We start from the raw sequence: 23,617 nt of genomic DNA on the forward strand, positions 1-23,617 counted from the left end.
ACAGTAGCTGTGACCAGGCTGGAGAAAGGTTAGCCCCTCCCGCCTGGGGCGTCCACAGAAGCAAATAGAAATCACAAGCATCCAAAGAGCCACTGCAGACTTCCGAGGTCTAACTGAGGAGTCTGGCTGGAGGAGGCCGGCCTCTGTGCCCTCAGAGTCTAAGCTGCTGCAGCCACTGTGAGAGGCCACAGAGGGAGAGGGGACCCTGGTGCCGGGCGCTGCCGCCTGGGGGAGTATGGCCCAGTTGCTCTTAGTTTTGAACTTTCTGTTTTGTCTCTTGCCCGTCCGGTTTTAGTTCCTGAAATTAAAGAAGTGGTGAGCCACAAGTACAAGACACCAATGGTGAGTATGCCGCCCAACCCTGACAGGCCAACGTGCACAGGGCTCCCGGGGGACCTTCAGACATGAGGAGGGGCGGGCCCTCATGGGGACCTGGTCTAGACGCAGTCAAAGCAAGTCGCCCACCCTGGGAGACAGACACACATACTCATCCCTTCTCTGACTGGAACAGCTTCTAGGGACTTGTTTGAGGCTCTTTTTAGCCCAGAGGCGTATGCCCGGTGTTAGAGCAGGAGTGGCCCGCTGGACAGACCCACCACCCGTGAGGGTGCAGGAACCTCAGTGTGGCTGAACTGTCTGCTTTTCTCTCCCTTTCAGGCCCACGAGATCTGCTACTCTGTGTTGTGTCTCTTCTCGTATGTGGCTGCAGTTCGTAGCAGTGAAGAGGATCTCAGAACCCCACCCCGGCCCGTGTCTAGCTGATGGAGAGGATCCTGCAGCTGACCCCGCCCACGGGCCGCCCCTGGCCTTTTGCTGCTCCCAAGTGCACGAAGCTGCTGTGACTGAGAAGGGGATGGTGTGTGCGTGTTCTCTGCAGGCCCCTCCTGTGGCTTAGCTGGTTATGTCTTCAGGTGTGTCTTTGTGCTTGTCCGTCACAGAGCTAAGCTAGTCCCTTCTACCTTCCCCCTCTCCTAGACCAGCCTACTCTCAGGGCTTGAGAGAAGAATGTGTGTCTGTCGGGCTGGTATGAGCCCACCATTGCGTGTCTTTGAGATGTTTGTTTGTATTGCGGTTCCTTGCCCTTGGCATTCTACCCTCCAGTGCAGGAGTCTGCTTGCCATCCTCTGTGATCTGGCACAAGGTCGCCTGGGGCAGCCCTACTCTAAGGTAGATAGGAAACTTAGCAGCCTGCCCTTCTGGACGTAGGCGAGCAGGGAAATGGAGGGATGGGCCAGGCTGTCAGAGTTAAGTGGCAGCCCCCAGCTTCATTCTGCATTTTTAAGCTGTGGCCCAAGGCGCTGCTGCCACCTGCCCCCATTCTACCCTTCAGCAGTGCTGAGGAACTGCTGTGCCCAGCAGTGATTTCTACCATCTGCCTGCCATTGCCACAGAGGACAGTGGTTGGGGTGGTGGAGTCCCAGGAATCGCCATCTGATCTGTTCAGGAGCCAGGGAGGGGGGGTGGCTCTGGGTCAATGGACATGATTGTGTGCAGGCATTGCCCCCTGGTATCAGATACCAGAAGGGAGAGACGTACTGGGGGTAGATGATTGTAAATAGTCCAGCTCCACATTATTTATAGAAAATGTACAGCCGTGTGAATGTGAAATAAATGTCCTTAACTCTCCTGGCTGCCTCGCATTAAATGACAAGAAGGCTTTCCTAGGACCCTTAAAGGTTATTTCAGGAGGGAGATGAGCTCAGGCACATCCATACCGAGACCCTGGCTCCTGTCTTCCACTTTCTTCCAGAGAGAAGGGTGGAGTACCATACACACGCTCTTCTTCCCTTGTAGTTATCTGTGGGTCCCGGCAGAGAGCTGGGATGCTATGAACTGGCCACTAGAGGAAGCAGCTGAGCTTTGCATTGCCACCTGGACGATTCATATAACAAGGACAGAAAAGCCCTAACCCTCTCCATACCTTCTCTATATAGGTCCAGAGTGGTGGTGTTACATGCCTTATTCCCCAGGGTCCAGGGCTCTGGGGTCTTAGCCCAGACTATGGCTGACATTTGACAGAACTCTCTAAAAGGCAACCCAGGACCATCCTTTGGGGCATTTCTATGCCGTGGGAAACCTGGCTGAAGACCTACCTCATTGTCAGGACACCTCTTCTAAGACCTAAGCTTCCAGCACCCTACTGGAAACTGATGGTCAGATTTAGATTCTCAGTGAGAGAAGTAAGAGCAGAGAAGGTCCAGGCCCTTCCTCCCCCCATCGTGATCCCTGCCTTCAATTGCACAGATTGTTTCTCTCCACTGGATAGGTGTGGGCCATGGGTGTTGCGCACTGGGGCCCTAGAGTAGCCCAGTGCAGTTCTATACAAGGCCTGTTGGGTGCCGGACGATGGTAGACTACATTGTTCCACCCCCAGCTGCTGCAACCCTGGGTCACTGGGACAAGGGTCATGCTGGGCCCCTGGGCCCAAGGGAAAGCCTGGGTTTCTGGCATTGTTGCCTTCAAACGTTATCTGAAGAGTGAATATTAAGAGGAAGACTGCTGTTTCCATTGCTGATGTTTTATGAATTCTGCATCTCATATACTCATCTGGGAAATAGGTTACCGCTGCAAATGTCCCTGTGCTTTCCATGAAAACAAGCAATTGGACAAAAGGCATCAGTCCTGTGATTCCATCGAGCTTTATTGCCCTTAAACACTGAGAAGACAAGGTGGCCAGAAGGGTCTGTCCCCAGTCACAATTCCCTAAGCCCACCCACTTTGTGCCCCAAAGACTTAAGAGCTCCTTAGAGAACTATGAAGTTTGCAGCCCATCCCCTGCAGACCAGCCAGGACACACAGCTGCACGTGTCCCCGCCCCCCCCCCCCCCCCCCCCCCGCCACACACACACACATCCAGCGGCAGGAAGTGGGCTCCTCCAGCTCTCCTCTAGGCTTTGGCACATGGGCTGGCATCCAGCTGTACCAATGACACAGGCTCCCCTGTGAGCGAAATGAATGCTAATGTACCCATTTCCCGACCGCCACTGTAGGACCAGGAACAGGCCTGAGCCTCTGACTTGGGCCCTAGTGGGCTGGGTGATCTAGGTACTTACCAGGCCATCCCTAGGAAGTCAGCTAGGTCACTGAGGCACTAGAGGAAGAAAGGAGGCCACGGCATTTGTTGGGAGCCTTCCAGAAGCCAGGACCCAGACCCATAAAACAGCACAGGGCTAGTGTTGTGGCAGAGCCACACCCTGCTCTCCCTCTGAACCCTGGGCTAGCCAGAGCCTCACCTCGCACCTCCAGGCGGCACTCACACTCCGCCTCGCCCTGCAAGTTGGTGGCTCTGCAGACATAGATGCCTCCATCAAAGGGGCAGGGCTTCCGGATCTCCAGGGTCAGCACCCCCTGCTTGCTGAACATGCGGAAGCGGGCATCTTCTCCCAGGTCCAGGCCGTTCTTGAACCAGGAAATCTTGGGCTATAAGTCAGGTAATGGAAAGAGCAAGAGAAAGCGGCTCAGGTGAGGGGGACCTGGCAGGAATCCAGAGAGACTGGCATTGGTGTTTCCACTCTGAGGGTTCACAGTTCACACTGGAGTCCAAAACCATGCCCGAAGCCGGGCCCCTGTTCTGGGAAGGAGCTCAGCAGACACCCAGAGGTGGGGCAGAGCCAGCTGACAGGCTCTGGGAGGTGGGGGGCAGGGAGGCTGCTTCAGGATAGAGCTCAGAGACACAGCTGCCACCACTGAGAGCCTAAAACCCCTACCTTGGGGCTGCCCCGCACAGCGCAGCAAAGGACAGTGGTGTAGCCGGCGATGACCGAGCGGTTTGCCAGTGGCTGGGTGAAACTTGGGGCCTCGGAGAAGTCCAGCGCCTTGAATTTGGGTGGTTCGTATGTGATGCCTGTTGGTGATAGAGCTTGGTACCAAGAAAGACATCTCAAGTGAAGTTCCCCTCCCTGCCCCAGCTCCCCTGGCATGGGACGAAAGGTATAGTACCCGGTCTGGGGATAAAGACAGGCTCCTTGGTGGTGGTGGCTGTGTCACTGGGACCCACCATGTTATGGCTGAAGACCCGGAAGTAGTAACCATTGCCAATGATGAGCTCTGACACCACACACTGGGTGCGGCGGTAATGCTCCAACACGGTGAACCACTCCTGGAGGAGGGGAAGGGAGGGGAGGGCAAACCTCTGGGGACCCCTGCCAGGGTCCACTCTGGTACCCCTAGTGCCTCTGTCCCTACTGTGTATGGAGGAAGCCAATCATCAGAGGGTAGACAGGACATACGAAAGGCCCAGCCTTAGGCTCACCATGGTCTTCTTGTCAGCCTTCTGTACCGTGTAACCCAAGAGCTCTGAGTTGCCATCATCTTGGGGTGGCTTCCACTCCAGAGCCACATTGAAACCCCAAGCTTCCATGACCCGAATGTCCTGAGGGGGACTGGGCTTGTCTGTGGAAAACATCTCTGATTGAATCATGGCATCTCGTGCAGGGGGTTAACAGGGTGCCAGCCTTGGGAGCCCCTCAGGCAACCAGCCAGACCTGGGCCTGCCACCTTGGGCAGGGGCTCTGGACTGGGAAATGGGATGCTCTGGGTTGGGTCCCCAGACTTGGTCTTGCACCCCAGCAGCCCAGCTCCAGGACAAGAGATGAGTGGGCTCACAGGAAGGCCCAGAACCACGTACCCACGATCTGCAGGACCAGCGTGGCCTTGTCCTCCATGTTCTCGATGCGTACTGCCACCTGATAGGTGCCTGAGTGGGCGCGGCGGGCAGCGCGGATGAACAAGATGGTGTCTGTGGAGCTGTTGCGGACGCTCACCTCCTCTCCTACCAGTGGCTGCCCCTCTTTGGTCCAGGTCACTTGAGGCCGAGGCTTGCCCTGCAGGAAGGGATAGCTCTACCCTGAGCCTAGCTCCCCCTAAAGACAGGCTGGTACTCTAGCTGTGTGTGTGTGTGTGTGCCATGAGGTTGGGGGTTTGGTCAGATCTGAGATAGACCCTTCCACTGTAGCCACTCCCCTTGACACAGGGAAGGGACCAGCCTACCTGGAAAGGAATGAGGAGGTTCACAGACTCTCCCACCTTTCTCTGAATGGTCTGGCGCAAGTGTCTGGGCAGTTGCAGCCGCGGTCGTTCTGTGGGTACAGTGGATGACTGAGCAATGGCCCCCCACAATCTTAGCCCTGAGTTGTACCACAGCTCCTTTCTCTCTTGAAGCAGGGCATAGAGAGCTGCAGCTAAGAAGAAAGCTGCCCTGGGCCTGGCACACTAACCCACAGCAACTTATCTGCACAGCTCCAAATGGTTAATGAAAGCTCCTGATTTCTCCTAAGTCTCAGGGATCAGAGAGGGTAAGCAGTTGGCTAATACAGGCCACACAGGTGATTAAGTTACAAGCCGGGCTGCAAAACGAAGCTTCCAGATCCTATGCCCTTTCTACTATGTAGACCCTATGTACTTTCTACTGGTTTATTGATTCTTTCCAACCTGGAGGACCAACCCTTACATCATCAATCCTGCGCTAACGGGAAGTGAATGCTAGGTGTCCCAGGTGGCCCCACCTGACCCCGAGAGGCCTCGCTGCCCGGCTCTGAGGACACAGAGGAACAATGACCACCTGTTGGAGCCAAGACTCACAGAACACAGGGCAGAGACTACAGACTATGTTTTCCCTGTTCCAGAACTGGGAGAATAATATGGGAAAATCAAGAGAACCGTAGACGTGAATGAGATCCCAGCGCCTCCTGCCCTTAGCTAGCAAGTAGCCCAGCCCAGTCAGCTCCAAAAGTCTGGAGGTCACTGGCAGGTGTCATGGCTGTACAAGGGGACACTCACGCAGGATCTCCTGCACTGTCACAGGCTCCTTGGTGGTGACGGGGGCTCCAGGCCCAGCCACATTGTGTGCCCGCACACGGAACAGCAGCCGGGCCCCGGTGGGCAGGTCCTTCACCAGCAATGACGTGCGCTCTGTCAGCCCCTGAAGGGCAGCCACCCATTCGGAGCCTGGCGGTGGGCACAGGGGCAGGGGAGCCACGTTCTGTCATTGGCATCCCCCCTACCTCACTGCCCAGCCCCTGAAGGATATCCAGAGGTCATCAGAGGGTGGGGCTGGCCTGGGGTGGGGGGTGGGACACTTACAACCCTCCTGGCAGTACTCCACGCTGTAGCCATCCAGGCCACCCGCGCCCACACGCTCTGGAGCCCGCCACTTGAGCGAGACGGTGGTATCAGAGACATCCTCCATGGCCAAGTGGGTGGGTTCCCCGGGAGGACCTGGTAGTGGGTTCATGGAGGTTTTGAGGGACCCATTTCCCCATCCCTCAACTGCTGTCTGGTCTCCCAGGGACAGCTTCCCCTTTGGCTGGCCTTCAAGCACTCTCAGGAATATCTGGCCTGTATTTAGACATCTGTCTAGACTGACTTACAAACAGTAATAGTTACAAAAGAAAGCTGGGCACCAGTGGCTCATGCCTGTAATTCTAGCTATTCAGGAGGCTGAGATCTGAGAATCGGGGATCAAAGCCAGCCTAGGAAGAAAAGTCCATTAAACGCCTATCTCTAATTAACCACCAAAAAAGCCACAAGTGAAGATGTGGTTCAAGAGGGTGGGCTCAAGCCTTGAAAAGCTCAGGGTTAGAACCTAGGCCCTGAGTGAAAGCCTAGTACTGGCATGTGTGTACGTGTGCGCACGCGCGTGCGCGCGCACGCGCACACACACACACACACACACACACACCACACACACAATGACAGACAGACCTACATAGGGAAAGACAGCCAAGAGAACACAGTGAAGCTTACATGAAACCTCTCAATGTAAGAAATGCTGTAAATGTAATTTAAGAAAAATACCACATAAGCAGAAAAAGCTGAAAAGCTGGAAGTGGCACTGTGGCTCAAGTGGTAGAGCGCTAGCCTTGAGCTGAAGAGCTGAGGGACAGCACCCAGGCCCAGAGTTCAGGCCCCATGTCCAGCAAAAAAAAAAAAAAAAAAAAGAAGTGTAACCCCTCTATACATGACCTTCAAAATGACATTAAAAAAAAAAAAAAGGCCAGGTGCTAGTGGCTCACATCTCCTAGCTACTCAAGAGGCTGAGATCTAAAGGCTCATGGTTTAAAGGCAGAAAGTTGTAAAGACTCCATCTCCAATTAACCAGAAAAAAGCTGGACTGGAGGTATGGCTTCTACAGTAGAGGGTCAGCTCAGCAAGTAAACCAAACAAGCTTAAGGCCTGGAGTTTAAAGCCCTGTGCACGTACACACACACACACACACACACACACACACACACGGTATTGGGGGCACTGCAACTAAAGTTGCTCAGCTAGATGATCCCAAGCAGGTCACTGGAGGCCTTCCAGCCTCAGTTTCTTCATCTGTGAGATAAAGCAAACTATCACAGACCAAGCATTAGAGACCAGGGATGTAGATTCTAGGGTGGCAACTGGAACGGCAGCTATTATTAGGGAGCCCTGAGTCTCCAGGGGGTGCGGGGCAGACGAGCGGGCTCACCGATGGGCATGAAGGACTGGGAGGGGGCACTGGGCCTGGACATGCCCACGGCGTTGACCGCGTACACCCGCATCTCATAGGCCACGCCCTCGATCATGCGCCTTGCCTCGTGGCTCAGCTCCCGCAGCAGATCGAAATTGAGGCGCATCCAGCGGTAGCTCTTCTTCTTTTTCCGCTCCAAGATGTAGCCTGGCAGTGGAGTGGGAGCTGGGGGCTGGGCCCGGGCCCGCGGACACCGCCAGCCCTGGCTGCCCCTGCGCCGTCCCTGAGCCCGGCCTCTCACCCAGCACAGGCTGTCCCCCGTCGTAGGCCGGCGGCGCCCACCGCACGGTGCAGCAGTCCTCGCCCACATTGCTGATCTCGGGGGCTGCAGGTGCATCTGGCACATCTGGAGGGAGGAGGAAGCCGTCAGCCCCTTCCCGCCTCTCCCCTCACCCCCTGACCACACCCAACACTGCACGCCCCCACTCTCCACCCCTAGCCCCCACCCCCAACCCCTAGAGCCAGGGACCTTTCTAGAATCTGATCATCTCCCTGGTCCTGAGGGCAACCCTTTATGGTCCTCCCTACTGCCCCTTTGTTTTTTTGTTTTGGTTTTTTTTGGGGGGTCTGGTCATGGGGCCTGAACTTTGTGCCTGGGCGCTGTCCCTCAGCTCTTCAGCTCAAGGCTAGTGCTCTACCACTTGAGCCACAGCGCCACTTCCGGCTTTTTTCGTTTTGCTTATGTGGTGCTGAGGAATTGACCCCAGGGCCTCATGCATGCAAGGCAAGCGCTCTACCACTGAGCCACCTTCCCAGTCCCCCCCCTTTCTTTCCACTTTACCCAGTCCTCTGCCTACAGAATGCTTTTTAAATTTGTTTTAATTAATTAATTAATGCCTGTCTTGAATTCAGGGCTTGGGCACTGTCCCTGAGTTTTGTTGCTCAAGGCTAGTGCTCTACAACTTGCACCTCAGCTCCATTTCCAGCTTTTTGAGTTTGTTTCTTTTAACTTGCACGCGTGTGTGTGCGTGTGTGTGTGTGTGTGTGCGCGCGCGCACGCGCCATCCCTGAGGCTTGAACTCAGGGCCTGGGCACTGTCCTTGAGCATTTTTGCTCAAAGCTAGTGCCTACAACATTTCTAGCGTTTTTTGTTTGTTTTTTTTTTTTTAAGATTAATGTCTCCCATGACACTGCAGCCCTACCCCAACTCAACCTTGTGTCACAGTAAGGGACATTACTACCTCCTCCATCTCCCCCTATAGCTTGATTCTTTGCAGATACAAAGTGCCTGTCCTGCCCATTCTCCCGGGCTGGCTCAGAGCACGCCCTGTGGTTTGCCGGGGACTGAATGAGCACGGGTAGGATCTCTCCCGGGAGTGCTGGCTGTGTTCTTCTCTAGCCTGGAACCCTGCCCGCCTCACCGATGACCTTGACTGTGAGGTTGACCTGGTCTTCGCCCACGGGGTTCTTCACCGTGACAGTGTAGACACCCTCGTCTTCCTTCTCTGCCCCCTCCACTGTGAAGATGCTACGGTCCTTGGTGGTCTCCACGTGGACCCTGCCCTCCGTCTCGCACAGCAGCTGAAGGGGAGGGAGAGGAAGGGACGCACAGCTCAGGGGAAACCGCATCTGAGTGAAGGTTATAGGTGTGAGCGGGAGGGTGCCTATCAGGGGCAGGGCACCGGGGCCTGGCCCGGGGTGGACGCTGCGTGGGGAGAAATGCCAAAGAAAATCAATTGTGTCTTGTCATCAGCCTCACTCACCTTCTTATCAAACTGCCACTCGTCTGTGGCATCTGCGTCTTCTGGGGCATCGGGTGCTGGCCCAGCTGGGGTCTTCTTACCCTGGGCCAGGGCAAGAAGGAAGCTGGGCAGAGTCTGACTCAGCCTGGAGGGGTCCCTCCGTCTTCCATCCCCCCTGCCCACCTGCTGTCTGCCTTCCTCCCTTCCTGGCCAACAGAGCCTCTGAGCTGCCCGTGGCTGGGAGCTGGGGTAGTGCATGGGTGGGGAAGGTGGGGTACTCACATGGGGCCCACACCTCCATCCTGGGAAGACCCACAGTACCTGTGTGATGGTCTTCTGCCAAATGACAGTGGGTGCCGGGTCCCCAGAGATGGGGACATCCAGGCGAAGCTTGTTCCCTGCCACCACCACAATAGTGTCTGGTGTGCGGCCTGGGCAGTCCAGGTGGATCTTGGGAGGCTCTGAGTGACAGATGACATAGGTCAGAAAAAGAGCAGACCAGGCCCATGAACAGGGTTTAGTGGGAAGAAGGGCCAAAGAAGAGGAAGCAATGCCACTAGTGTTTGGATGATCCGTTTGGGGTTATGATTTATACATGGTGGAATATAAATTTAAGCTTTGGACTTAATTATTATTATTACATATTTATTTTTGGGGGGGGTCTGGTTGTGGAGCCTGAACTCTGGGCCTGGGCGCTGTCCCTCAGCTCTTCAGCTCAAGGCTAGCGCTCTACCACTTGAGCCACAGTGCCACTTCCGGCTTTTTTCTTTTTGCTTATGTGGTACTGAGGAATCGAACCCAGGGCCTCAGGCATGCAAGGCAAGCACTCTACCACTGAGCCACCTTCCCAGCCCATTATTACATATTTATACAAAGGTGTTTCAATTTCCTAAGTCAGATTATGATTACAATGCTTCTTGGTCAATGTCACCCCTTTCTACACACACATACACACACACACACACACACACACACACACACACACACAATACTATTTTGGGGTTTTTTTTTGAAACAGGGTCTCACTATATCACTCTGGCTGACTTTTTTTTTTCAGCACTAGTGTTTGAACTCTAGGTCTTGAGATTGCTAGGCAGATATTCTACTGCTGAGTCATGCCTCTATCCCTGGCCTTGAATGTTTTTGATCCTTCTGTTTGTGAGCCTTCTAAATGCTGGGATTACAGGCATATGCCACCATGCCTGGCAGTGTTATGAGTTTTGACAAATATGTATGCTCATATAACTACCAAACCCAGACAAGAGCTAGAACTTTCAGTCACCCAGGAATTTTTGGGGAGATTTGTTAACATTTGGGTCCCTCATGTAGCATTTTCTACAGCGTTTGGGGGACACCAAATGTCTTCTACCAGAATACTTTTTTAATGGGATGCTAGTGTTAAGTGAATCCAGTTTAGAAAGCCCTAAGATGAACAAAGCAGAGTAGACCTCAGCCTGGATTGTTCTCCTAAAGTTAAAACTCTGAGGTGTCTGATAAAAATTTAATTTACAAGCAGAAAAGACCAAGCGTCAATGGCTCATGCCACTAATCCTAGCCACTCAGGAGTCTGAGATCTAAGGACTGAGGTTGGAAGACAGCCCAGGCAGGAAAGTCCCTGAAACTCTTATTTCCATGCACCATCAAAACACTGTAAATGGAGCTGTGGCTCACATGGTAAAGACTTAGGTAGAAAAAACTTAAGGACCAGCACCCAGGCCCTGAGTTCAAGCCCCAGTACTGGCACCAAAAAAAAAAAAAAAAATCAGTAAATTTTTTTTCAAGCAGGAAAGGTATAGCAATAAAACCTCACATCTTTGACGTTCCACATCATTCCATCTCCATGACCACTGTATGGAGGATGCACTATCAGCAGCCTCATTTTAGAAATGGGGAAACTGGCCAGGTGCCAGTGGCTCACACCTGTAATCCTTGCTACTTAGAAGGATGAGATCTGAGGATGGTGGTTTGAAGCCAGCCTGGGAAAGAAAGTCTGTAAGACTCTTATCTCCAATAAACTACTAAGAAAAAGCCAGAAGTGGCACTATGACTCAAGTGGTAGAGTGCTAACCTTGAGCACAAAGAAGCTCAGGGACAGTGCCCAGGCCCTGAGTTCAAGCCCCTGGGCTGGTAAAAGGGGTGGGGGAGGGGCAGGGAAACTCAGGCAGATTATATTTGTCCCACAATGAATTGTGGGTAACAGAACTGGAGCAGGGGGGCCTCTGCCCCCCACCCTGCCAGGATCGTTGCTCTTCCCTGTGACAGGAGCAGAGGGGAGACTTGTCTGAAGTTGGGGTGCAATGTACTGAGCAGAGCTGAGGTGGCATATAGGGGTCCTGACACTCACCTTGCCTGGGCACGAAGTCAATCTTGACCTCTGTAAGAGAGGGAAGAGCAAGTGACACCAGAGCAGAAGCATGGCCCAGTCCCAGGGGGGCCCGGCCCCACCGGCCCCACCTCCCTCAGCTCCATCTTACCCATGAAGTGGAGCTTGGCCGACAGGTTGCAGGCAAAGCCCTCGGGCACAAAGCTGTAGTCGGCTTCATCTTCAGGTGTGACATCATCAATGGTCAGTTTGTGGACCCTGCAGGTAGCTATGGCTCAGGGACCCTACTAGGCCATACAGCTCTGGCCTCGCTGGACACTTGAGCTAAGGTTACAAGGGAGCATGGCCTGTCCTGGCTCCTTGGTGGTGTTTTTGCTGTTGTTATTGTTGGTGGTGGTATTGTGGTTGTTGTTGGTCATGGGGCTTGAACTCGGGGCTTGGGCACTGTCTCTGACTCTACCACTTTGAGCCACTGTGCCACTTCCAGTTTTCTGGTGGCTAATTGGACATAAGATTCTCAGGGAATTTCCTGCCTGGGCTAGCTTTGAACTGTGATCCTCAGATCTCAGCCTCCTGCGTAGCTAGAATTACAGGTGTGAGCCACCAGCACCTGGCTCCTTGGTGTTCTTGCATTTAAAAATGGCTTCTTTATAGTGTTTTCCAGCAAGGTAGTATAGAAAGTGGTGTTTGGCATCGGCCTCTTGGAGCCTGGACAAGACTGCCCTCAGTAATCTCTATGAACTCAGGTCCAGCACGGCCAGCCCAGGAGCTCCAGGGTGATCTGTGGCCAGAGCTGCCTCCTCCGCAGCCTCCTGTGCCTGGTGACGGGGTGAGGAGGGGGAGGGGATGTCTGGCCCTGAGTGTCCCCGGCTTCCTTGTTTCAGGTGACCTCTCCCTCTACATTTTTAAAATCTCTTCCCATATCTTTGGGTCTCTTATTTCTGCCTTCTTGCCTGTCTTTTTCTCTCTCAGTCTCAGTCTGTGCTGCCTCTCTCTCCTCTGTCTGTCTGTCCCTCTCCCTCTCCGTCTCTGTCTCTGTCTCTGTCTCTCTGCCACACTTTCCGCTCACCGCCCAATGTGGGACACTTTGATGCGTCCGTCAGGCACCAGCTCTTTCCCGTTCTTCAGCCACACGCCCCGCACATTCTCATCTGACACTTCACACTTGAACACGGCCTGGTCCTTGGCACCCACCGCCAGGTCTGCGATGCTCTGGTACACTTCCAGCTTTTTCTCTGGAGGACGGACAGAGCCAATGAGCTCCTAAGGGTGTGATTGTGGGTCCTTGTGGGCAAGGACATGTGGGCAAGCCGGGGATGGCTGGGTGGGTGTGGGCATTTGAAAACACACATGTGCCTGTGATGGTATACACCAATATTCCGGTGTGTGTGTGGGGGAGGGGGAGTTGTTGATGCTAACCAGGCCTATCTGACCCTCTAGCACTCTTTAAAGAAAGCAGTTCAACTTTCCCATTTTACAGATGGGAAAAGTGAGGCTCGGGCATTCCAGGTTGCACCAGCTTTGATCCAGCTTTGCCTCCACATGCTGGGCGTGGTTCTCTGAGGGACCCCAGCCCACCAGCAGACCTCACCTTGCACTATGAGCTCAGCCAGTGCCTGGCCCCCACTAGTACGCAGCGCATAGTGCCCGGCGTCCTCCAGTGTCGCCTCGTTGATGATCAGGTGGTGTTTCCGCCCATCCTTCTTAAACCGATATTTGAAGGTCTCTTCCCGGGTCAGCTCAACCCCATCTTTCAGCCTGATCAGAGAGCAGTCAGCAAGGACTGTGATCGCCTACAGGCTGATATCCCTGCACCCCAGGTCTGCCCTGCACCCCCATACCCAGGCACTCACCATTTGACCTGGGCCCCCTCTTCAGACACTTCACACTCAAACTCCACCCGCTGTCCCACCATCACCAGCTGGTCTTCCAGGGGACGTGTGATCAGCACCGGGGGCTCTGTCGGGGGGGGGGGGCGGGGGGAGACACAGCGTAAGGGCGGCTTTCTGTGGCTGCCCCTTTTCCCCCCTCTCTGGGCCCCTGGGTCCCCAGATCCCCAGCCCACCTTTGACAAAGAGCTCAGTGCTGCATTTCTCACCACCCACCACGCACTGGTAGGCTGCATCGTCCGCCAGCGAGCACTGGCTGATGGTCAAGGTGCGTTTGGTGCCGATGGATTCAAAGATGTACCTGGTGGGGCCATGGAGACTGTCAGGTTGTGGACCCCCTTCCCAGGCTGCGTGAGCCAACACAATCCTCAGGCCCCCAACCTCGAGGCGGTCCCAGGCCGGGGCGGGGGGCGGGCGGGACTCACTTGCTGCAGAACCAAAGCCATTGGATGGTTTCCCATGGGAAGAAATGAAGACCGAGAGATGGAGAAACAGATCATGAGGATCGGGGTGGTGGAGAAGCAGACCCCAGGGACAGGGAGAAATGGGGAGAGATGCCACAAAGAGACCCATAGGGAGGGAGGGGCAGCGAGACCAGCCCTCCTCACCCCTCCAGCTCTCCAGGGCCCTCCCTACCCTCACCAACCTGCCACTCATCTGGACCTCCTGTCCGTTCTTCAGCCACTTGACCTCGGCATCAGGGTCAGCCAGCTCCACGGTCAGCCGGATCTTGTGGCCCTTGCTCACCTGGTAGGCTGGCTCCAGCTTCTTCTGAAAGGCTGAGCACCACCCCACAGCTCACCGCAGCCCTGAGGTCCACACCTCATACCCTGCCCTGCCACGCCTGGCCATGGTGACCGTGGCATGTCCTCCCCCAACCAGCCCTCCTGTGCCTACCTGTCCACCTCTGTTTCTATTGGTGCCCTGTTCCCTTCTCTGTCTGGTCTGTCTGTCTGTCTCCTTTCTCCCCCCACCCCCGGCTCTGTCTTATCTTCCTTGGGGCAGAAGGACCCCTAAAGGCTGCCCAGGTTCTAGCTGGACCTGGAGCAGCTGCAGAGATGCAAAGAACCACTGCCTGGTGCTCGGGGACCTGCGGGCTCATTCCTTAACTAACCTCTGGGTGCCTCTGCTTCCTCACTTGCAAAATGAAAAATGGTGATGGTCCCTACCTCAAGGTGGCGCTGGGAATTCAGCAAGACAACGATACAAAGTGTAGTGCTTGGCTTAGTCTCCGCTTCCCATGGCTACTGTGACAAGATGGAGCCTTGTCTCCACCCCCAAAGGCTCCTCCTATCACCCGCAGGCCTTTGCTCCGTGCCTTCTGGCCCAGAAATTCAGAGATTTCATTGTCACCTGGAGACTTGATTTCAGTGGGCACCAGGGCTGGGCCATCTAGCAACTGGGTTGAGTCCGGGATGGGGGAGGCAGGGAAGAGAGAGGAGCTGGCTCTTCTGCTCTTCCACATGAGCACAAAAGGTTTGGAAATTTGGGGGAGAGGCCCCCGCCCCCACCCTCCTCTCTGGAAACTAATCCCTCCAGTGGGTCAAAATTCTGGAACACTTGCTGTGTGCCAGGCACCATGCTAAACTCTCAAGACATGGCTGTGAGTACATCACTCTCCCTGACTCATATCCCGTTCTACATGGGAAAGGGCTAGCCTAGACCCTTCTCCTTTCACCTGCCTACAGCTGAGGGAAGCTAACCCAGGTGGAAGGTGAGCTAGCCCTGCTTCTCTTCCTGCCCCCACCCTGGTGTGGCTCCCCGAGTTTTTCCCTCCTTCTTTGGGATGGGGAGATGGGGAGCCAGGCTTCTTTGACTTTTTAGAAAAAGGAGTGGCCTGATTTTTCCTCTCTGAGGAGAGTTTTCTTGTCCTCTGTCCTTCTCTTCATGGTTGTCTCTGGGCTAACCTATCTTTTCTCAGTTTCTGTCTGTGGAAAGGGGCTCACACTGTGCTCTTTGGTTTTCTCAACACAAGTTGGGGGGGCGTGGCAGTTCTGGGCTCTTCTTTCCAATGTGTGTCTGGGCTGAGCTGGATTCTTCTTTTTCCGTGTGTGTGGGCGGGGGGGGGGGGGGGGAGTGTCAGGGCTAACCTGTGCCCTTTTCTTTCCCACGTGGGTGCAGGGCTAACCTGTGCTCTTCTTCTCGTCTCGCTTCATGCCTTTGAGCCTCTTGAGCATGCCCCGCAGGTCAGTGACCCCATGCTGGAAGGCGATGCGCTCATACTCGGATGGGGGTGCGTGCCGCAGGATCTCCCACACATCCTCCTCCACAGGTGCCTCCAGCTTTGAGTCCCTGTGTCCCCCCCCAGCCCATGCGGACGCTCAGAGTTGCCCCTTCCTCTCCCTTTCCCAGAGGTGCTTCCTGGGCCCAACATCAAGGAGCAGAGGCTCTCCTGCATTCTGCCCTTCCCTTCTGGGAACAGGGCAGGGGACCTAGGGGCTGGGGGTGGGGGGTGGGGGGGGACTCTCGGCTGAAGGAGGGGAGGGTGGGTGATGGCACTCACCGTGGGGTCCGGAAACTGCTGCTCCAGGCAGGGCAGAAAGGGTAGAGAACTCATTAGAGGTCTGGGCACCTCCCTTCTTGTCCCAGCACCCCGACATTTACAGAGCACCTGTGATGCCCAAGAGGCCAGGGCAGGAAAACTGTGCTGAATTTGCTGTCCCTCCTGAGTTCAAACCAACAGCTAAATGTGGGCGTGTGGGGAGTTACCCTCAAGGTTCAGAGACTCACCTCAGCCGTGGGGAGTCTCACCTGGGCTCACCAAGCCCTGGCAGGGATGGGCACCAGTCTCCACAGGTCAGCTCTGTCCCTTCCAGTGCCTTGTGCCCCGAGCCCCCCAGGCCCACCCCACCCCCATTCCTTACTCTCTAAGCATCAGCAGCATCGCCGTGAGGAGAGGTCAGGAGAGAGAGGGAGAAGATAGAGATTTCGAGTCAGGAGGATCAGGTGGGGTGAAGAGTTCCTGCAACTTTGGGGATCCACCCTCAGCTTCTTTGGGGAGGGCAGGAATCTATTAGAGTGAGCTACTGCGGGCTCTCTGTGGTGTGCCGGGGGTGGGGGTAGGAAGACATGGAATGGATGTACACAGGAAGTCATGTCTGCAGAGTCCTTAACTTTGCCCACAACTGCCAGACAAGGAAACCTGCTCAGAGAGGCTCAGTGACTCGCTCAGGGCCACACAGCTGGGAAACTACAGTGCCAGGACTTGAAACAGCCTCACTCCCTGCCCTGGAGGATGCTGCCGGGCCTCACCTTTTCTTCAGCAGGGAGCTGAAGTCCAGAGTCCCAGTGTCCTCGTGGCTGTCACTACAGAGAGGGGCGTGGTGAGGCTGGGGCGAAGGGGGCGGGAAGGGACTTGCCAAGTGAGGTGGAGCGGAAGGCGGGGGTGGAGGGACAGCACCCCAGCTGGGCGCCCGTCCATCCCAAGCCCTAGGATCTGAGTACAGGGCTGTGAGGGGCCTGGGAAGGGCTACCTGGTTCTCCGACCTGCTCCGGCCACGCTCCTGTAGGGGTTAGGAATTATCCTTACTTGCTTGTAAGCGCTTACTCTCCCCAACCTAGACTTCAACCCAGCTCTCTGTGTGTCCCCAACCCTGAAGAGAAGGGGGACTCACGGGCGGCGGAAAGCTGATCGCAGATCCAGTTCTCCAGGACCAACGGCCTCTGGGGTCATTAAGAGAGAGGAAGAAGGAGAGGTTTTCAGAAGGGACCTCTGTTCTGGGTTCTCTGGACTTCTAAAGGCCCACCCATAATTCCATGAGGGCGACCACTTGCCCCAGGACCCCATCTTCTTATCCTATCATGGCCCAGGCTAGTAGGACAGCTCCCCATCTCCAACCCCCTGCCGTGGCCTCTCAGCTTGTCTCTCAGCTCACCTACAGTGGGTTATGTTAGGACCTATGCCGGGAGGCAGGGACAGCAGGGTGGATCGACTAACGCAAGTCCAACTCTAGGTGAGATCCTGACTTGGTACTAAGCCCCCACTCCCTGGAAGACTTTGAGGGTTTATTTCACACCCTGTTTGAGAAGCACTGGGTATAGGTCAGCACTGATATCTAGCCAGGGCCTTTGTGTTGGGAGATGGAAGCAGGCTCCAGAGATCAAGACCTATAGGAACCATGAGCCTGGGACAGACCCGGGGGCGGGGAGGGGGGAGGAGGGGGGCGGGGCTCCCTCACCATGGACAGTAAGGTTGAAGTTGCAGCTGTCAAATTTGTCCTTGGTGGACACCTCGCAACGGTAGCCACCCGCAGAGGTGACCTGAGCATCGGTGATCCGGAGCTCGAACTGATAGACCTATGGGGGGGGGGGGGGGCGGGAGTCAGAGGAGACTAAGGTGGTGAGGCCCTTCATCCCTAAAGGAGAGACCACCTTTCAAAACCCATGACTGCCCTCTGCTTGCACTTGATCATGATAAAATACAAAGCTGACTACAGGGCGAATGGTATCCACTTAATGTAAGGCTGCGAAGCCGGGTGCTAGTGGCTCATGCCTGTAATCCTAAAATACTTAGGAGGCTGAGATCCCAGGATCATGGTTCAAAGGCAGCCTGGGCAGGAAAGTCCATGAGATTCTTATCTCCAATTAGCCACCAGAAAACCAAAAGCAGAGCTGTGGCTCAAAGTGGTAGAGTGCCAGCATTGAGCAAAAGAGCTCAGGGATAGGCCCCAAGTTCCTGACTGAGCCCCACGAGTGACAAAATGAAGTAAAATAATGTGGCTTTGTACACCTGTGCACCTGCACACTTGCTCGGTTCTGCTAGGGACTTCTGTATCTGGCCCAGGACTGTGGAAGCTTAGAAGATGCAACGGCTGAGAGTCAAGACACAGGGGTTCCTGGTTCTAGGCCTGGCTTTGAGTGACCTTGGAACAGCCAATTCACCTTGCAAGCTTTGGTTTCTTGATCTGTGCCGAGAGGAACTGTGGAATCCCTGAAAGTCCCTTGCCTGCTGATTTCCATCCATCCAGAACCTGACCACCTCACTAGCTGGTATTCCCTGTGCTTTCTGGGATCCTTGGACCCCTCAACCTTAAGACTCCTTGACACCCTCACGTCCTTCAAGGCCTCCCTTGAGCCCCTCTGTGCAGCTCCTGTGCTTCCCAGGGTCTTTCCATCTCTCCAGATCCCCCAGATGCCAGGCTCACCTTGCTGGCCCGGTCGTAGCTGTCCTGCAGCTGCAGGTGCTGACCCACCTTGCTGCTCAGGTCCACCCACTTGCCCTTGAACCATTTGACCACTGGCGGTTTCAAGAGGCTGGCACCAGCCACGCGGGCTGAGAAAGTGATGCTGCCACCTGGGGGGAGCGGGGGAGGGGTGGCAGGTAGGGCTGGGGTCGCTCGCTGCCTCTCTTCCCATACCACCCCTGGAACCCGCAACCCCTACTCACCCACGGTCACCTCGCCGTCCTGAGGCCTCATCAGGAAGAGGCCAATGGGATCCTCGGGGGCTGCAGGGCCCCCAGGTCCAGGGCCGTTGGGGGCGGCTGAGCTGGATCCTGTGAATGAAGATCTTTAAGACCTGCACCAGAGCAACCCCTCCCAAGAGACCTTGTCCCTCCCTGCCCAGGCCCCTCACCTTCTGAACTTTGGGTGCTTGATTCCAGCTCAGCAGTGGGAGACGGAGGTTTTCCCGGGGCTCCTGGGGCCTCAACAGGGGCTGGGGCTGGCCCAGGCTCTGCCTTCTCTGGAGGGGCTGGGGTAGGGGTGGGGTTTCTAATCAGAGAACCCTCCTCTCCTCCACCCTCCCTCTCTCTCTCCTGGGCAGCAGCCCCTTGTACCCCACTCCCAGGGGGTATCTTACTAGAATGAAGGTGTCCAAGTTTCTTCCAGACACATCCTCCTGGTCCCCGGGGCCCCCTTAGAGGTGGCTCCCGCTGAGTAGGGGTGTTAGCCTGCATTTTCCCCTTCTGGCCCCCACAATCCTTCTGTCCCCATGTCCAGGTGACTGCCCGAAGCAGCTCTGAGATCCATCTGTTTCTCCTCCCCCATGCCCTGGCCTCGCCCAACCCCTACCCCCGAAGCTAAACTGGGCTCTGGTCCCCACAGCCGCCCAGGCCGCCCTGCCAACGCACGTAGCCCGCCCCCTCACTGCCATGTGTGGCCCGCGCCCTGGGGGCTCCGGTGGGCAGCAGCTGTGCCAAGCTCATCTCTGTATTTTCTCACCTCCACAATGGCAGGAACCGGCCAGGGAAGGGCATGAAGAGGGGAGAGGGGGTTTCTGGCAAGGGGGCACAACTGGGGCAAAAGGGAGAGAACTCAGTACATCTCCTGTTCCCAAGATCGGACCAGCTGGGCTGCCTGTGTCCAAGCTCAAGCCTCAGAGAAGGCTGGCCAAGCGCTCACCTGCCTCTGTGACCTTGAGATCAAACTTGACCTTGGAGGAGCCTGCGATGACTGCGTAAGAGCCCTGATCCGCAGTGCCCACATCCTGCACCATCAGTGTGTGCCGCCGGCCCTCAGTTGCCAGGCCATACTTGTCGCTGGCGCTGATGTCACTGCCTTCCCGCTGCCAGCGCACCTTCACCCCAGCCCGCTCTGTCTCCGCCTCGAACACGGCCTGGCTCCCCACCGCCACCTCCACTGACCGAGGCTTCTTGCTAAAGGCTGACACTGTAGGGCCAGATGGAGGCTGTAGGGATCTTTGGTTCTCCCATGCACCCCACCCCTGCAGCCCCTCTTATAAACACTGTAAGAAGCATGTTCTATGTATCACCTTGTTTACTCAGGTGATACTGTTCAACAGGAGCAATTGTTTTGTTCTTTTCTCAGAGACCAGAAAGGCTATGTGTTTAAGACCACACAGCTGAGCTGGGAAGGTGGCTTAGTGGTAGAGTGCTTGCCTAGCATGCACAAAGCCACAGGTTAGATTCCTCAGTACCACATACACAGAAAAAGCCGAAGTGGCACTGTGGTACAGTGCTAACCTTAAGCGAAAGAAGCTCAGGAACAGTGCCCAGGCCCCGAGTTCAAGCCCAAGAACTGGCAACACACGCACACACACACACACACACACACACACACACAGAGCTCATAGGTGAACAGTTATGGTCCTAACTTCCATATAGCTTTTTTTTTTTTTAAATATCAATATTGAGGCTTGAACTTGAGCCTTTCTTAGCTCTTGTTTAACTTTCTTTTTCTCTCTCTCTCTTTTTGGTCTGTCTTGGGGCTTGAACTCTGGGCCTGAGCACTGTCCCTGAGCTCTTCAGCTCAAGGCTAGTGCTCTACCACTTGAGCCACAACACCACTTCCAGTGTTCTGGTGGTTAATTGGAGATAAGGGTCTCCTGGACTTTCCTGCCCGGGGTGACTTTGAACCGTGTTCCTCAGATCTCAGCCTCCTAAGTAGCTAGGATTATAGGTGTGAGCCACCGGTGCCTGGCCTTTCTTTTTTAAGAATTTTTTTTTTGGGGGGTCCGGTTGTGGGGCCTAAACTCTGGGACTGGGCACTGTCCCTCAGCTCTTCAGCTCAAGGCTAGCGCTCTACCACTTGAGCCTCAACGCCACTTCTGGCTTTTTTCTTTTTGCTAATGTGGTGCTGAGGAATTGAACCCAGGGCCTCATGCATGCAAGGCAAGTGCTCTACCACTGGGCCACCTTCCCAGCCCTTTAAGAATTTTTTATTGTTATTATAAAGGTGGTGTACAGAAGGGTTATAATTATTGCTTGGCTTTCTTGATCACACTTAGGTGATCTATCACTTGAACCACATCTTCAATTCCAAATTTTTTTTTGCTGGTTAGAGATAAGCATCCAGATTTGTTTGCTCAGGCTAGCTTCAAACCATGATCCTCATATCTCATCCTCCTAAATAGATAGGATGATAGGTTTGAGCCATCAACACTCAGCAATTCTACATGGACTTATGCTAGGTATGTCCCCTGGTTCCTCAGGGCCTAAAGCCACCAATGATGAGCCCAGCCTCCCACTCCACCCCCACTCCCACCACGCACTGGGCCCTTGCAGCGGGCAGGTACTCTGCCTACTTGGAATGTGGCTAAATTTGTCCTCTGAGGGCCTGGGGCTGACAATCAGCAGCTGAGATAAAGCTGGCCGGGGAGGGGGTTGGGTGGAGGAACCTGGATCTGTGCCTTGAACAGCCTTCGCAAGGGCATAGCCAGGTCCAGCCTCCTGGGCTGTGGTTCTTCACTGCCCTTCACATGGGCTCCAAGCCTCTTGACCTTTGTCTCCCAGAGAAGAGGAGCTTTGTCACCTTCAAGTGGAGTTCATACCTAACCACCCAAATGATACAGACCAGGAAGCAGACAACGTCACAGCCGGAAGGAGCTATCCCACCCAGGCCTGGAAAGATGGAGAAACCAAGACCCAGAGAGGGCAGGGGCATCAGCCCACTCAGTCGTGTAATCCTGGGATTCTATCTGGAGTCACTGGGGATGGGTAGGAAGGAACCCCTTGCATTCTGAGAATGTGGTGTTGGCCTGGGTGCGTCCGGCCTTGGTGCTGTCCTAACACTGGGTTTACCTTTGGCCTCATCAGAGAGATGGGAAAAGAAACTGAGTGAGGAAAGAAAAGAAAAGAGAGAGAGAGAGAAAGAGAGAGAGAGAGAGAAAGGAAGGAAGGAAGAGAGGAAGAGAAGGAAGAAAGGAAGACCAAGGAGCTGGGGGCTGGTAGCTCACTCCTGTAATCCTAACAATTCAGGAGAGCTGAGGATCAAGCAAGATTTTGAAGACAGCCCAAGAAGAAAAATCTGTGAGACTTTTATCTCCAATTAACCACCAGAAAGCAAGAAGTGGAGCGGTAGCTCAAGAGGTAGAGCACTCGCTGGGAGGGAAAAAGCGAAGGGAAAGCACCCAGGCCCTGAGTTCAGGCCTAAGTACCGGAAAAAAAATAAATAAATAAAAATAAAATAACCAAGCCCCTTTGAGAACTCTCCTCAGCCTTGGCCTCCAGCTATGCACCTCCCCACCCACCCATATGCCCAGCCCAGCCCTGGTCCTGGAATTACCTGGCTTTTTCCCGGGTTCAGGCATTTTGAGAGAGATCACACGAAGCACCAAGCAGGCAGGGGCCACCCAACGAAAGACTGAGCGGGGTCCTGCCCTCTCCATTATATATGAGGACCTCCCCCTCAGCTCTGCTTATCTGCCTCCTGCCAGCCACCTGCTAAATATAGACAGATTCCATCCAGCTGAGGTCTCTCCAGGGAAAAGGTAGGCCCTCATTTTCCTCAGCCGTCCTCCCAGCCATCCTCCCCCCCCCTCCCCCAGCAAAATGTGATAGCTTTTGTCCCTCCAACCCATGGTGGACCTCAGGGATACAAGTCCCTGTGTCCATCTGACAACAGACAGTTTGGTGGAAGGATGCTGGGCCCATAGCCTTGCACGAAAGGACCAAGAGCACCTGGCTGGGCAATGGCGCCCACAGGCTTGACACTGGCTGCTTGAGTTTTGCCATCTTGTTGGTTAAGCCCCCAATGCCTTGGTTTTCTCTTCTGTGAAGTGGGCTGAGGATCACAGCACCTACCAGATAGGATCATCGCATGTATGAAGTGGGTTCACAAAGGAAAAGCCCTAGGACACCGACAGCATGTAGAACACAGTGAACCAACCAATCAATGCTCGTTCTTAGTAGCTGACCCATGTTGTCACACCATAAGGGGTCCGGCTGGCTTCATGTTGTGGAATGCTGGCTTAGTCCAAGGCCAGGTGGGGAAGAGACGTTGGGGGCAGATATCACTCAGGAAAAGGGCCGGGTGAGCCTGCTAGTGAGGGCACAAGGGTAAATCTCTAAATGTACCTCCCAAGGTAGAAGACAGAAAAGACAACGTCATCAAGATGACCAAAAGATGACTGCCAGGGTGTCTGGCATCTCTCCAGCACACTGTGTCTCTCTCTCCCTGGGTTTGGACTCACTTCCTTTGAGGTCATTTCTTGTTACAGAAAGAAGCAAAATAAGGCTGGTAGTGGTGGCTCACACCTGCAATCCTAGTTACTCAGGAGGCTGAGATCTGAGGGTTGTAGTTCAAAGCCAACCTCACCTTCAAACTGGAAGTGGAGCTGTGACTCAAAGTGGTAGAACACTAGCCTTGAGCAAGAGTCCGGGGTAGACCCATGACTAAAAAAAAAAAAAAAAAAAAAAAAAGCAAATCACTTGTGACCTCCTTCCACCAACATCGGTTTCCAAAAAGAGCAATTATTTCCCTCTATGCAAAGAGAATGATTCCATATGCAAATATTTTCCAGATGATAAAAACTTCCTTTCCCCTTTAAA

At 54.7% G+C, this 23,617-nt stretch overlaps 2 protein-coding genes across 17 annotated transcripts in view; one reads left to right on the forward strand and one right to left on the reverse strand.

Annotated features, from left to right (window-relative positions):
• Madd (MAP kinase activating death domain) overlaps positions 1-1,626 on the forward strand; it is a 46,646-nt gene extending 45,020 nt beyond the window's left edge. For 9 of the 16 annotated variants that reach the window (XM_042676575.1, XM_042676574.1, XM_042676576.1 and 6 more), the window contains exons 32-33: positions 296-342; positions 658-1,626. In XM_042676575.1, coding sequence (XP_042532509.1) covers positions 296-342; positions 658-762 — 152 coding nt within the window. In that variant the 3' untranslated portion in view covers positions 763-1,626. The remainder of the gene's footprint in view (positions 1-295; positions 343-657) is intronic. The other 7 variants (XM_042676584.1, XM_042676588.1, XM_042676586.1 and 4 more) reach the window with 1 other exon arrangement.
• A 1,230-nt stretch (positions 1,627-2,856) lies between these two features.
• Mybpc3 (myosin binding protein C3) lies at positions 2,857-22,407 on the reverse strand. The gene is made up of 34 exons (XM_042676592.1): positions 22,353-22,407; positions 19,731-19,997; positions 18,964-19,071; positions 18,776-18,883; positions 18,534-18,682; positions 17,568-17,685; positions 17,004-17,052; positions 16,863-16,892; positions 16,642-16,695; positions 15,893-15,913; positions 15,518-15,681; positions 14,036-14,168; positions 13,815-13,817; positions 13,566-13,690; positions 13,354-13,459; positions 13,092-13,258; positions 12,570-12,735; positions 11,652-11,758; positions 11,522-11,551; positions 9,499-9,638; positions 9,199-9,279; positions 8,857-9,016; positions 7,737-7,841; positions 7,454-7,642; positions 6,082-6,216; positions 5,779-5,946; positions 4,990-5,078; positions 4,628-4,823; positions 4,253-4,392; positions 3,940-4,099; positions 3,708-3,844; positions 3,234-3,420; positions 3,054-3,091; positions 2,857-2,940 (listed from the first exon to the last, which is right to left on the reverse strand). The coding sequence occupies exons 1-33, from the start codon at positions 22,375-22,377 to the stop codon at positions 3,081-3,083; spliced, it is 3,828 nt and encodes a 1,275-aa protein (XP_042532526.1). The 5' UTR covers positions 22,378-22,407; the 3' UTR covers positions 2,857-2,940; positions 3,054-3,080.
• Positions 22,408-23,617: the final 1,210 nt, after the last annotated feature.

This window comes from Dipodomys spectabilis, unplaced genomic scaffold (assembly GCF_019054845.1).
Source record: "Dipodomys spectabilis isolate Male_0828 unplaced genomic scaffold, ASM1905484v1 ptg000030l, whole genome shotgun sequence".
In the NCBI taxonomy this organism is placed as follows: Eukaryota; Metazoa; Chordata; class Mammalia; order Rodentia; family Heteromyidae; genus Dipodomys; species Dipodomys spectabilis.

What these genes read in the sequence shown, in the direction of transcription:
- Mybpc3 (XM_042676592.1), bottom strand. Translation starts at nt 22,377, where the DNA reads ATGCCTGAACCCGGGAAAAAGCCAG. An exon ending in AGCTCCCTGCTGAAGAAAAG is followed by an intron (nt 15,914 to 16,641) that starts GTGAGGCCCGGC and finishes CCCTGCCTGGAG; the next exon opens with CAGCAGTTTCCGGACCCCAC. An exon ending in GGAGTACTGCCAGGAGGGTT is followed by an intron (nt 5,947 to 6,081) that starts GTAAGTGTCCCA and finishes GCCCACCGCCAG; the next exon opens with GCTCCGAATGGGTGGCTGCC.